General features: G+C 44.8%; 1 protein-coding gene across 9 annotated transcripts in view; it reads right to left on the reverse strand.

Moving 5' to 3' along the window:
- Mark3 (microtubule affinity regulating kinase 3) overlaps positions 1 to 13,734 on the reverse strand; it is a 92,155-nt gene that overhangs the window by 40,984 nt on the left and 37,437 nt on the right. For all 9 annotated transcript variants that reach the window (XM_069997499.1, XM_069997500.1, XM_069997498.1 and 6 more), the window contains exons 5-6: positions 10,483 to 10,548; positions 2,502 to 2,572 (exon numbers count right to left, since the gene is read on the reverse strand). In XM_069997499.1, the coding sequence (XP_069853600.1) occupies positions 2,502 to 2,572; positions 10,483 to 10,548 (137 nt within the window). The remainder of the gene's footprint in view (positions 1 to 2,501; positions 2,573 to 10,482; positions 10,549 to 13,734) is intronic.

Below are 13,734 nucleotides of genomic sequence, written 5' to 3' on the forward strand. Positions count from 1 at the left end.
CCCCCTCTTCCCCCTCCCCCCCCAAGAGTTGTAAAGTTTGTTTTTCGACATAACGTCTTATACATCTCATTGTTGCAATGGGTCCACCTGTATCCCTATTTAAACTATTTGTTTTTTTTTCCTTCCCCTCCACAAATTATACCAACATCAAATACAGTGAAAGCAGGGCTTATACCGTGGGGGAGGGACATACAAAGCAACACAGAAATCATCTTATAAATGTTAGAAACAATCACAAGTAAGAAAAAACATTTTAAGCTTCTACTCTTTACAAATGAAGTCTTATTACAAGATCATATTTATTTGGGCAGTAGTATCTTATGCCTAGGTGCTGTCCCTGAGCTTTTTCACTCAAGGCTAGTGCTGTACCACTTTGAGCCACAGCATCACTAACAGTTTTCTGGTGTTTAACTGGAGATAAGAGTCTCACAGCCAGGTGTGTGAGTTGGGGGGGAGGGGGGTAGTGGCTCATGCCTATAGTAATCCTAGCTACTCAGGAGGCTGAGATCTGAGGATGATGGTTCAAAGCCAGCGGGGGCAGGAAAGTCTGTCAGACTCGTACCTCCAGTTAACCACCAGAAAACCAGAAGTGGCACTGTGGCTCAAGTGGTAGATCACTTGCCTTGAGCTGGGGGCAGGAAAGTCTGTCAGACTCGTACCTCCAGTTAACCACCAGAAAACCAGAAGTGGCACTGTGGCTCAAGTGGTAGATCACTTGCCTTGAGCTGAAGAGCTCAGAGATAGTGCCCAACCCCAGAATTCAAGACCCATGACTGAAAAAAAAAAGTCTCACAGAGTTTGCTGCCTAGGCTGACTTCGAACTGTAATCCTCAGATATTAGCCTCCTCAATAGCTAGGATTATAGCCACCAATACCCAGCCAATTTAATGATTTTTAAAACTCTGAATTTTAGCCAGGCGCCAGTGGCTCACATGTGTAATCCTAGCTACTCAAGAGGTGGAGATCTGAGGAGTGAGGTTCAAAGCGAGCCCAGGCAGGAAAAGTCCGTAAGACTCATCTCTAATTAACCACTGGTTGTAACATTGTGTCTCAAGTGGCATAGCGCTAGCCTTGAGCTGATGAGCTGCAGGACAATGCACCCTCTGAGTTTTGGAGTCAGAGAGTCTCAGTCTACAACAGTTCTACTACTTAGCAGGCACAAAGTTTGTGCATGTTACATAATTTTCCAATGCTTCTGTTCTCTATCTCTATCGACTCATAAGGCTGCTGCAAGATTTAAATAAATATAGGACTGAAGTAAAACGCCTGCCTAACAAACCACAAGGCCCTAGGTTCATTCGAAGAGAATGGTTTGTTAAAATGAGTCTCTTAAACCAGGCATCAGTGGCTCACGGCTGTAATCCTAACTACTTAGGAGGCTGAGATATGAGGATCACAGTTCAAAGCCAGCCCAGGCAGGAAAGTCTGTGAGACTCTTATCTCCAATTAACCACCAGAAAACTGGAAGTGGCGCTGTGGCTCAAGTGGCAGAGTGCTAGCAGAAGAGTGGAGGGACAGCTCCTAGGCCCAGAGTTCAAGCCCCACAACTGACCAAAAAAACAAACAAACAAAACCCAACTCTTTAAATAGGAGGTAAAGATAAGGCAAGAAGAAAAGTTAATGAAGGCTGGGAATGTGGCTTAGTAGAGTGCTTGATAGAGTGCTGTCCTAGCATGCATGAAGCCCTGGGTTCCATTCCTCAGTACCATATACACAGAAGTAGTCCTGTGGCTCAAGTGGTAGAGTGCTAGCCTTGAGCAAAAGAAGCTCAGGGAAAGTGCCCGGGCCTTGAGTTCAAGCCCCAGGACGAGGAAAAAAAAAAAAAAAAAGTAAGAGAGGCACTTGTCTGCTTCTAACATAGTGCCTCAGGCAGGAAATGAATGTACCCAACACACTTTAGTTGAACTGGATGGCCAATCCATTTCCATCCAAGAGGCCTTATAAATTTTTTTTTTTTTTGGTGCCAGTTCTGGGGTTTGAACTCAAGGCCTGGGCACTGTCCCTCAGCTTCTTCTGGCTCAAGGTTAGCCCTCCACAGCGCCACTTCTAGCTTTTTCTGTTTATATGTGGCACTGAGGAATGAATCTAACTTGTGGCTTCATGCATGCTAGGAAAGTACTCTACCATTAAGCCACACTGCCAGCCCCATGAAGACTCTTTTTTTTTTTTTTTTTTTTTGGTCGGTCAAGGGGCTTGAACTCTGGGCTTGGGCGCTGTCCCTCAGCTCTTCAGCTCAAGGTGAGTGCTCTACCACTTGAGCCACAGCACCATTTCTGGTTTTCTAGTGGTTTAAGGAGATAAGAGTCTCATGGATTTTTCCTGCTCGGGCTGGCTTTGAACCACAATCCTCAGATCTCAATCTCAGCCTCCTGAGTAGCTAGGATTACAGGCGTGAACCGCCAGCACCCGGGCCCATGAAAACTCTTAAACTCTTGTTTGCTTTAAGGTTTAGAAAGCTATCTTTAATTAAATTAATAAAATGATGACATATTAATTCATACCTGTCTAAATTTAGCTCTTGCTTCTTTTTCTTTCATTCTTCCATGTGCAACCAAATAGTCAAATACTTCACCTATAATTGAGAGAAATAAAAGTAAGCAGAAGTTCTACATCTAAGTATTAGTCTTCTTATAAATTGTTTCCTTTTATCAGTGCTCTAATTTTTATTTTTAATGTAGGTATGAAGAATATGTGGAATATGAACTAAAGTAAGTATAAAGTTTAACTAAAAGCATTAAGGTTCACCAATAAAATCTCCACACACACCCCTCTGCCCCCCAGTTGTGGGACTTGAACTTTGGGCCTGGGCGCTGTCCCTCAGTTCTTCAGTTCAAAGCTAGGGCTCTACCACTTGAGCAACAGCACCACTTCTGGTCTTCTGGTGGTTTACTGGAGGTAAGAGTCACATGGACTTTCCTGCCTGGGCTGGCTTTGAACTGTGATCCTCAGATCTCAGCCCCTGAGTAGCTAGGATTACAGGCATGAGCCACCAGCGCCCAGTACCAATAAAATCTTAAACTGAAAAAAAAAAAAAAAAAAGCCTTAAATTTCTGAGCTAGACATGGTAATGTACCTCTATAATTCCAGGACTCAGGAAGGAAAAAGATCTTGAGTTTGAAGCCAGCTTGAGCTATATAGCAAGTTCAAGGCAAGACTGAGCTATATAAGTAAGACCTTGCCTCAAAAAACAAAAACAGGGGCTGGAAAGGTGGCTCAGTGGTAGAGCGCTTGCCTTGCATGCATGAGGCCCTGGGTTCGATTCCTCAGCACCACATAAGCAAAAAGAAAAAAAAGCCGGAAGTGGCGCTGAGGCTCAAGTGGTAGAGCGCTAGCCTTGAGCTGAAGAGCTGAGGGACAGCACTCAGGCCCAGAGTTCAGGCCCCATGACCGGACCCAAAAACAAACAAACAAACAAAACAAACAAACAAACAAAACAAACAAACAAAAGCCAGGTGCCGGGGGGCTCATGCCTGTAATCCTAGCTGCTCAGGAAGCTGAGATCTGAGGATTGTGGTTCAAAGCCAGCCTGGGCTGGAGACTCTTATCTCCAATAAACCACCAGAAAACCTGAAGTGGCGCTGTGGCTCAAATGCTAGAGCATTAGCCTTGAGTTGAAGAGCTGAGGGAGCGCCAGGCCCAGAGTTCAAGCTCCATGACTGACCAAAAAAAAAAAAAAAAAAAAAAAGAAGGAAAATGCACTCTAGTAAGCACGAGGCTCTGAGTTCAAGCCCCAGATAGTAAAGTGCTTGCCTAACATGCATGAAATCCTGGGTTCGGTTCCTTGTACTTCATAAACAGAAAAAGCTGGAGGTGGTGCTATGGCTCAGGTGGTAGAGTGCTAGCTAGCCTTGAGCAAAAGAAGCCCAGGGACAGTGACCAGGCCCTGAGTACAAATCCCAGGACTGGCAAAAACAAAACAGTACCATCAAAGAAAAAAAAAATTGGAGGCTGGGAAGGTGGCTCAGTGGTAGAATGCTTGCCTTGCATGCATGAGGCCCTGGGTTTGAATTATCAGCACCACATAAGCAGAAAAAGCCAGCAGTGGCGCTGTGGCTCAAGTGGTAGAGTGCTAGCCTTGTGCTGAAAAGTTCAGGGACAGCGCCCAGGCTCAGAGTTCAGGCCCCACGACTGACCCCCGCCCCTAAAAAAAAAATTTCTCATGTTCATACAACTTTTAATTGTAAGGGGTATGTGATTTCAATATGCCTTAACAACTAACTAATGAAAATGGATAGTTAAGACAGATTCAAGTCTATTAAAGGAGGATACCCTTCTTGTAGGCTAATGATCACAAAGCATTTCCTAAGTTCATTTGTTATTCAACTATTCACCACATACTGATTGCCTACTAATGACAGGTACTATTTCACAGCTCTGGAAAATACAGTAATGAACGAGCACAATCTCTTTTCTGTAATTTCTCTTCTAGCAGGGGAGGTAAACAACAAACAAGTAGTATGTTAAATGTCTGTGGGTGTTATGCAGAAAGAGGGAAGAAAACAGTAAAAAAGTGCATGCATAACTGTGCTTGTTTGTACTTTGCAGACCATGGAAGGGAGAGAGCTGTTTGAGTAAGCAGTCGCTAGTGAGAGCAAACATCAAGGCCGCCATGGGGTCAGAGAGAGCAAGGGGGTGAGGACAGGGAATGAGATATGGGAAGCATACAGCAGGCTTCAAGAAGGTATCTAGCTTTACTCTGAAGGAAATGGGAAACTGAGAAAAGGAAATTACTTACTCTTAAAAGGATCTGGCTGACAGAGGAGAGTTAGGATGAGAGCAAAGAAACAGGAGAGTGTGTTGGAAGGGAACCTGAGGGGAACGTGTGCAGTAGTGAAGCATAAATATGAGCATAGAATGGTGGTGAGCAGTGGGCTCAGGACATGGTGACGGTGCAATGAAGGTGAAGGTGAAGGCGAGGTGAAGTGAAGGCGAGATGAAGGTGAAGGTGAAGATGAAGGTGAAGGTGAGGGTGAGGTGAAGGTGAGGTGAAGGTGAAGTAAAGGTGAGGGTGAGGTGAAGGTGAAGGTGAAGGTGAGGTGAAGGTGAGGTGAGGTGAAGGTGAGGGTGAGGTGAAATGAAGGTGAAGGTGAGGTGAAGGTGAGGTGAAGTGAAGGTGAAGGTGAGGGTGAGGTGAAGGTGAAGGTGAGGTGAAGGTGAGGTGAGGTGAAGGTGAAGGTGAGGTGAAGGTGAAGGTGAGGTGAAGGTGAAGGTGAAGATGAGGTGAGGTAAAGGTGAAGGTGAAGGTGAGGTGAAGTGAAGGTGAGGTGAAAATGAGGTGAGGTGAAGGTATGGTGGAGGTGAAGGTGAGGTGAAGGTGAGGTGAAGGTGAGGTGAAGGTGAGGTGAAGGTTAGGTGAGGTGAAGGTGAGGTGAAGGTATGGTGGAGATGAAGGTGAAGGTGAGGTGAGGTGGAGGTGAGGTGAAGGTATGGTGGAGGTGAAGGTGAGGTGAAGGTGAAGGTGAGGTGAAGGTGAGGTGAAGGTGAAGGTGAGGTGAAGGTTAGGTGAGGTGAAGGTGAGGTGAAGGTATGGTGGAGATGAAGGTGAAGGTGAGGTGAGGTGGAGGTGAGGTGAAGGTATGGTGGAGGTGAAGGTGAGGTGAAGGTGAAGGTATGGTGGAGGTGAAGGTGAGGTGAAGGTGAGGTGAAGGTGAGGTGAAGGTATGGTGGAGGTGAAGGTGAGGTGAAGGTGAAGGTGAGGTCAAGGTGAGGTGAAGGTATGGTGGAGGTGAAGGTGAAGCTCATGAGGTGAAGGTGTGGTGAAGGTGAGGTCAAGGTGAGGTGAAGGTGAAGGTGAGGTGAAGGTATGGTGAAGGTGAGGTGAAGGTGAGGTGAAGGTATGGTGGAGGTGGAGGTGAAGGTGAGGTGAGGTAAAGGTGAGGTGAAGGTGAGGTAAAGGTGAGGTGAAGGTGAGGTGAAGGTATGGTGGAGGTGAAGGTGAGGTGAAGGTGTGGTGAAGGTGAAGGGGAGGTGAAGGTGAGGTGAAGGTGAGGTGAAGTTGAGGTGAAGGTATGGTGGAGGTGAAGGTGAAGGTGAGGTGAAAGTGTGGTGAAGGTGAAGGTGAGGTCATTGTGTGCTGATTCAAAGCACCTGGCTCTAACTTTCAATCTCTAGTGCACAATTTTTTTTGTAGTTCTGGGGCTTGATCATAGGTCCTGGGTGCTGTCCCTGAGCTCTTTTGTTCAAGACAAGCACTCTACCACTTGGCCATAGCTCCACCAATGGCTTTTTAGTGGTTAACTGGAGCGTTGAACCATGATCCTCTCAGATCTGACTCCGGAATAGCTAGGAGCCACTGGTGCCCAACTGAATAAACTTGAGTAACAGAAGGAAAAAATATTTCCATGTTATCACTTGATTACATAATGCTGTTTCTTACAAGGCAGGCAGATATGTTCATTTACACTACATAATGCTTTCCTTTTTTTTTTGGGTCCGGTTGTGGGGCCTGAACTCTAGGCCTGGGTGCTGTCCCTCAGCTCTTCAGCTCAAGGCTAGCGCTCTACCACTTGAGCCACAGCACCACTTCCGGCTTTTTTCTTTTTCTGCTTATGTGGTGCTGAGGAACTGAACCCAGGGCCTCAGGCATGCAAGGCAAGCGCTGTACCACTGAGCCACCTTCCCAGCCCAACACTACACAATGCTTTCTAACCATGATGAAGTGTGAGTGAAATCCACTTTCTCTCTACCTCTTCACTCCTCCCTCCCCACTCTCAACAGGGTCTTGCCATGTAGCCCAGGCTGGTGTCAAACTGTTCTGCCTCCATCTCCCAAGTGCTGGGATTACAGGTGAGTGTCACAACATCCAGCTTATTATCAGCATTTTCTAAATAAATGACCTATGTGTTTCCAGAGAAGTGGTATCAATACCAAATAAATGAAAAGAACTAAAGATGTGTAAATATTTACTGAGAGCAGTTTAACTTCAGGAACAGAGAGCAAGTGAATGTTGAAGACCACTTTCTGCTGCAAAGAACACAGATAAGTTCAAGTCTCTTAACATAATTTAAAACTATTTTTAAAAACTTAAATACAACGTAAGCCTCTTAAGAGATTTCTGGAACCATAAAGCAATTAATAATCATCCAACTCAGAAACTAGGAATTCAAGTGAGATCTCTTTGTCCTTATTAAAAAGGTATTAACATTCAGATTAAGCAACTGAACCAAAACCTTCTAAAGGCTATTTGCCAGGAGAAAAAAAGCAGAGTGGCACCCTTACCAAGAGAAAGGTTGGACGGGGTGATACTGGATATGGGTCCTGTTAGTGCTCTACCACTTGAGCCACGGTTTTCTGGTGGTTAACTAGAGATAAGAGTCTCAAGAACTTTCCTGCCTCAGCTGGCTTGAGCCACAATCCTCAGATCTCAGCCTCCTGAGTAGTAGAGCTAGGATTATAGGTGCAAATTACCAGCACCCAGCAAGAACAGTCAATTTAATGTGTATATCAGACAGTGCTTCCCTGAGCTGATGATAACACAGTCCACTGGGTGCCAGTGGATCATACTTGTAATCCTAGCTACTTGAGGGGATGAGAACAGGAGGATCATGGTTTGAGGACAGCCTGAGCAGAATAATTCATAAGACCCCATTCTCAAACTGTAACTAGGGACAGTGGTTCATGCCTGTCATCCAAGGATTTATGGGAAATTGAGAATGGGAAGATTACAATTCTAGGCCAACTTGGGCAGAAAGGTACTTGAGACTGTCCCAACAAAGGGAGGCTGAACAATGGTACTTGCCTGTGATTCCAGTAACTATGGGAAGCCTAAAGTAGGCAGATCGTGACACAGGAGCCAGCAAGCACAGGAAGGGAGACAATTCTAAAAATAACTCATGAAAACCAGGGCTAGAAACATGGCTCAGTGGTAGAGTACTACACTAGTAAACAGCAAGGCCTGGAATTCAAATCCTAGTATCATCAAAACCATACAATCCACCCCAAGACAGTAAACAACCACACCTATTCCTTAAGGTATAATGTTGAGGGCTGTGTTAGAACACCCACAGTGAAGCCCAGTTAGCTGGACATTATTTTTCACTCTGACATGAAAGTTTGACCTCAGGGCCTTGGCTTGCTACTCAAGAAACACAGTACTCCGCCACATTCTCAAATCCCAGCCAGCCAAATTCTCAAGTCATATGGTCAGCGAGGGCTAGCTGGATTTATCCATCTTTTTTTTTTTTTTTTTTGTCGTCAGACATGGGGCTTGAACTCTGGGCTTGGGCGCTGTCCCTTAGCTCTTCAGCTCAAAGTGAGCGCTCTACCGCCTGAGCCACAGTGCCACTTCCGGTTTTCTAGTGGTTTATTGGGCTGGCTTTGAACCATGATCCTCAGATCTCAGCCTCCTGAGTAGCTAGGATTGCAGGCATGAGCCAATAGCACCTGGCTTCTTCTTTTTTTTTTTTTTTTTTTAAGTCATGGGGCTTGAACTTAGGGCCTGGGCTGCCTCTGAGCTTTTTTGCTCAAGGCTAATACTCTACCACTTGGAGCCACAGCTACACATATGGTTCTCTGGTAGTTAATTGGGAAGTAAGACTCTCACTGACTTTCCTGCCCCGGCTGACTCTAAACTTTGATCCTCTTAGATCTCTGGTTCCTGAGTAGTTAGGATTATATGTGTTAGCTACCAGCATACAGTTTATCCATCTCCTAACCCTTAAACTTGGGTTTCTTCTCATCCATTCCAGTCTTGCCCCTATATAACTAAGAGTAATCCCATGGTCTGAGTCTCTAAGCTACAGAGGAACAGAGAACAATGGTAGACTGATAAACCAGAGAGGTTATATGCTAACAGAAGGCCTTGGTCCATAACTGGCAGTAGGAGACTGTAGTAAGCCTTACTAGCATCTACTTCCTCAAGGCCCATCACTCACTGCCCAGGCATACTGTGGAGACACTGTGAAGAACAAGATGCTTGATCAAGCACCTCCACCACCGCAAGGGTCACACAAACAAGGAAGTTATAAGGGAACTCTATGTTGTGGTGCTTCACATAGGATGAATACTGCAATTCTATACAAATTTTTGGTTCTGCATTAACCTTCAGTGCTTCCTATTGCTCCTCAAGTTTGAAAATCCCAACTAAATTCTCAAAAGTATGTGTGAAGCCCTGGGTTTGATTCCTCAGTATACACAAACAGAAAAGCCAGAAGTGGCACTATGGCTCAAGTGGAAGAGTGCTAGCCTTGAGCAAAAGAAGCTTAGGAACAATGCCTGGGCCCTTTGTTCGAGCTCTAAGATTGGCAAAATAATAACAACAATTATAAGACAAAACTACAATCTTGGAAGTGGTGCTGTGGCTCAAGCGGTAGAGCACTTGGCTTGAGCTGAAAAGCTGAGGGACAGTGCCCAGGCACAGAGTTCAAGCCCCACGACTGATAAACAACAACAACAAACAACAACAACAACAAAACTACAATCTTGCAGGAAGCTTCTCCAGAGGTTTACATTTTACAAATGCAGTCTAACTCTAAACCTGTTGAATATCTACCATGTGTCTGACATGGGCCAGAGGCGGGGATAATGAAAAGGTGACCGGGAGAGCTGCTGACCTCCACAGTGAGAATCAATTCAAAAAACTATTAGACCTTAATTTTCACTTTAAGAAAAATACAGTAATATGTTCTGAAGCCATCATTTTTGGCCACCAATGACATTAAAATCTAGAAAGAAAAGCATCTAACATATAGCACACATTTATTTTCAACACACTCATGTATTAATAAATCTAAATACTTGGGACAAATAAAATGTACACAAAATATACAGGAATTCAGCCTTAAAAATGAAGGAAATAACAGCACATGCCACAAAACAGGTTACTTCAAAGACATTATGCTAAGTGAAAAAGCCAGGCAAAAAAAGACAATACTGTATGACTCCCATTCTATTCAGTACCTAAAGTAGTTAAATTCAGAGACAGAATGATGGTTAACAGGAGCTGAGAAAGATGCAAATGGGGTTTAATGCACACATAGCTTCAGTTTAACACAATTTCTGGAGATGGACAGTGGGGAAAAGTTGCCCACGTGAAGCACTGAACTACAGACTTGGAAACAGTTCAAGTGGTAAATGATATTTAGCAGCTTTTATCAGCTAAATATCAGCTTTTCTGGTTCTTCACTAGTGTATTATGAGTCTGGATTTAGATGAAACTTAACAATTATCCATATGGATAGTCTGGCTATGCAATCTTCTGAAAGAAAAGAAGGGGGGGGGGCTGGGAAGGTGGCTCAGTGGTAGAGCACTTGCCTTGCATGCATGAGGCCCTGGGTTCAATTCCTCAGCACCACACAATCAAAATAAAAAAGCCGGAAATGGCGCAGTGGCTCAAGTGGTAGAGTGCTAGCCTTTAGCTGAAGAGCTGACGGACAGCGCCCAGGCCCAGGGTTCAGGCCCCACGAACGGACCCCCCCCCAAAAAAATTAATTAATTAATTAATTAAAAAAAAAAAGAAAAGAAGGGGGAAAAGTATATGCTTACCTCCACTTGCATATTCCATGATTAAGTAGAGTGTTTTTTCAGTTTCAATGACTTCAAACAATTTCACTGAGAGAGAGGAAAAGACAAAAGAAAAACAAATGTCTGCAGGCTTACCCATGAACATAACAACCCATGTACATGTATACACTATGAAAAGCAACTTTCCTCTATTAAGAGAGTTTTTGAGTACTGGCCCAATAAAAAATGCTTCTAGGGATTTTTTTTTAATCATATAGTACAACAGAAGAGACTGTAAAAGTGAGGAATGTCACAAATTATTTCTGGGTACCCAGAATTTCTTAAAAATTCCTTTCTTTTTTTTTTTTTTTTTGGTCAGTCGAGGGGCTTGAACTCTGGGCTTGGGCGCTGTTCCTGCGCTCTTCAGGCCTGGGCACTCTACCACTTAAGCCACAGGGCCACTTCCATTTTTCTAGTTTATTGGAGATAAGAGTCTCACAGACTTTGCTGCCTAGGCTGGCTTTGAACCACGATCCTCAGATTTCAGTCTCCTGAGTAGCTGGGATGACAGGTGTGAGCCACCAGTGCCCAGGTCTCTTAAAAATTTCTTAAAAATTCAATCCAAGCTAGGTGCTGGTGGCTCTTGCCTGTCATTGTAGTGACTCTGGAGGCTAAGATCTAAGAATTAAGGTTCAAAGCCAACCCAGGCTCTTAAGGCTCTTATCTCCAATTAAGCACAAAAGGCTGGAAGTGGAGGAATCTGTGGCTCAAGTGCTAGAAAGCTAGCCTTGTCAGAAACAGCACTCAGACCCTGAGTTCAAACCCCAGGACTGGCAAAAAAAAAAAAATTCATTCTATAAGCAAAAAACCATCAGTAAACAGAGAACTCTAAATCAAGGTATAATTTCAGTGTTTAACTTTAGTTTTGAGGCTGGATATGTAGCTCAGTGGTAAAGAACTTACCTAGTCAGGCCCAAAGCCCTGGGTGATCCCAGCATTGCTAAAACAAACTATGGCCTAACCTGTAGCTCAATGGAAAAGGGCTTGCCTAACATGCACAAAACTCTGGGTCTGAACCCAACATCACATTTTTATTTTTTTGTCAGTGGTGGGGCTTGAACTCTGGGCCTGGGCGCTGTCCCTCAGCTATTCAGCTCAAGGCTAGAACTCTACTTGAGCCACAGTGCTACTTCTGAGTAGTTTATTGGAGGTTAAGAGTCTCACAGACTTTTCTGCCCCAGCTGGCTTTGAACCATGATCCTCAGATCTAAGCCTCTTGAGTAGCTAGGATTATAGGCGTAAGCCACTGGAGCCCTGCCCAATACCATATTTAAAAAAATTAAGCTGGAGGGGGGAGGCTGGGAAGGGATGTGAAGGGTAAACCAAAGGAGGAGGGTGCAATGCTTGGTAAGAAATGTACGCATTATCCTGCCCATGTAATTGTAACCCCTCTGTACAGTATGTTCACAAATAAAATTAAAAAAAAAATTAAGCTGGGAAGGTGGCTCTCAGTGGTAGAGTGCTTACCTTGCCTGCATGAGGCCCTGGGTTCAATTCCTCAGCACCACATAAGCAAAAAGAAAATAACCGGAAGTGGCGCTATGGCTCAAGTGGTAGAGCGCTAGCCTTGATCTGAAGAGCTGAGGGACAGTGCCCAGGCCTAGAGTTCAGGCCCCATGACTGGACCCAAAAAAAAAAAAAAAAAAAAGAGTCTCACAGAGTTTTCTGCCCCAGCTGGCTTTGAACCATGATCCTCAAATCTAAGCCTCCAGAGTAGCTAGGATTATAGGCGTGAGCCACTGGAGCGCGGCCCAACACCACATTTTAAAAAAATTAAGCTGGGGGCTGGGAAGGTGGCTCAGTGGTAGAGCACTTGCCTTGCATGCATGAAGCCCTGGGTTCGATTCCTCAACACCACATAAGCAAAAAGAAAAAAGTCGGAAGTGGCGCTGTGGCTCAAGTGGCAGAGCACTAGCCTTGAGCTGAAGAGCTGAGGGACAGCGCCCAGGCCCAGAGTTCAGGCCCCACGATCGGACCCAAAAATAAATTAATAAATAAAAATAAAAAAATTAAAAAAAGATCATGGACTGGGATTGTAGTTTAGTTGTAGAGTACTTGCCTAGCATGCATCAGGCCCTGGGTTCCATTCCTCAGTACCACATAAACTACAATAACACAACAACAAAAGTCATTAAATAAATAATAAAAAGGGCTGGGAGGGCTGGGAAGGTGGCTCAGTGGTAGAGCGCTTGCCTTGCATGCCTGAGGCCCTGGGTTCGATTCCTCAGCACCACGTAAGCAAAAAGAAAAAAGCCAGAATTGGCACTGTGGCTCAAGTGGTAGAGCGCTAGCCTTGAGCTGAAGAGCTGAGGGACAGCGCCCAGGCCCAGAGTTCAGGCCCCACGACCGGACCAAAAAAAAAAAAAAAAAAAGGGCTGGGAATGTGGCTTAGTGCATAGCATGCACGAAGCTCTGGGTTCAATTCCTTAGTATCACATAAACAGAAAAAGCCCGAACTAACACTGTGGCTCTTGAGCAAAAGTTCAGGGACAGTGCCCAGGCCCTGAGTTCAAGCCCTAGGACTGGCAAAAAAAACTAGATAGCAAGTATACCATTCATGTTCTTCGCTTTGCTGCTGGTTTTGAACCTTGGGCTTTGCCACTGTTCCTGAAGTTTTTTGCTCCAGGGTATTGCCTACCAATTGAGCCATAGCACCACTTCTGGCTTTTTGGTTGTTAATTGGAGAAAAGAATCTCATGGACTTTCCTGCCCAGGCTGGCTTCGAACCATGATCTCAGCCTCAGATCTCAGCCTCCTGAGAAGCTAGGATTACAGCTGTAAGCCACTGGTGCCTGGTAACTCATCTATCTTGTAAGTACTGCTCTGTACAAGTATTTTCTTTTTTCCTTTGTGGTCATATTGAAGGGGCCTGATGCCTGTTGCCATTACAGTCAAGTCCCAGCTTACTTTCACATCTGTAATCCTAGCTATTCAGGAGGCTGAGATCTGAGGGTCAAGCTCCAAAGCCAGCCCAGGCAGGAAATTCCATGAGATTCTTTGTTTTATTTTATTTATTTCTGTCGGTCATAGGGCTTGAACTCTAGGCCTGGACACTGTCCCTGAGCATTTCAGCTCAAGGCTAACACTACCACTTCGGCCACTGCACCACTTCTGGCTTTTTCTGTTTATATGGTGCTGAAGAATCGTACCCAGGGCCTCATGCATGCAAGGCAGGCAAGCACTCTACCACTGAGCCAACTTCCCAGCTCTATGAGATCCTTATCTCCAATTAAC

The sequence above is a fragment of the Dipodomys merriami genome, unplaced genomic scaffold (genome assembly GCF_024711535.1).
Source record: "Dipodomys merriami isolate MVZ:Mamm:240054 unplaced genomic scaffold, mDipMer1.0.p SCAF_50, whole genome shotgun sequence".
NCBI classification, from domain to species: domain Eukaryota; kingdom Metazoa; phylum Chordata; class Mammalia; order Rodentia; family Heteromyidae; genus Dipodomys; species Dipodomys merriami.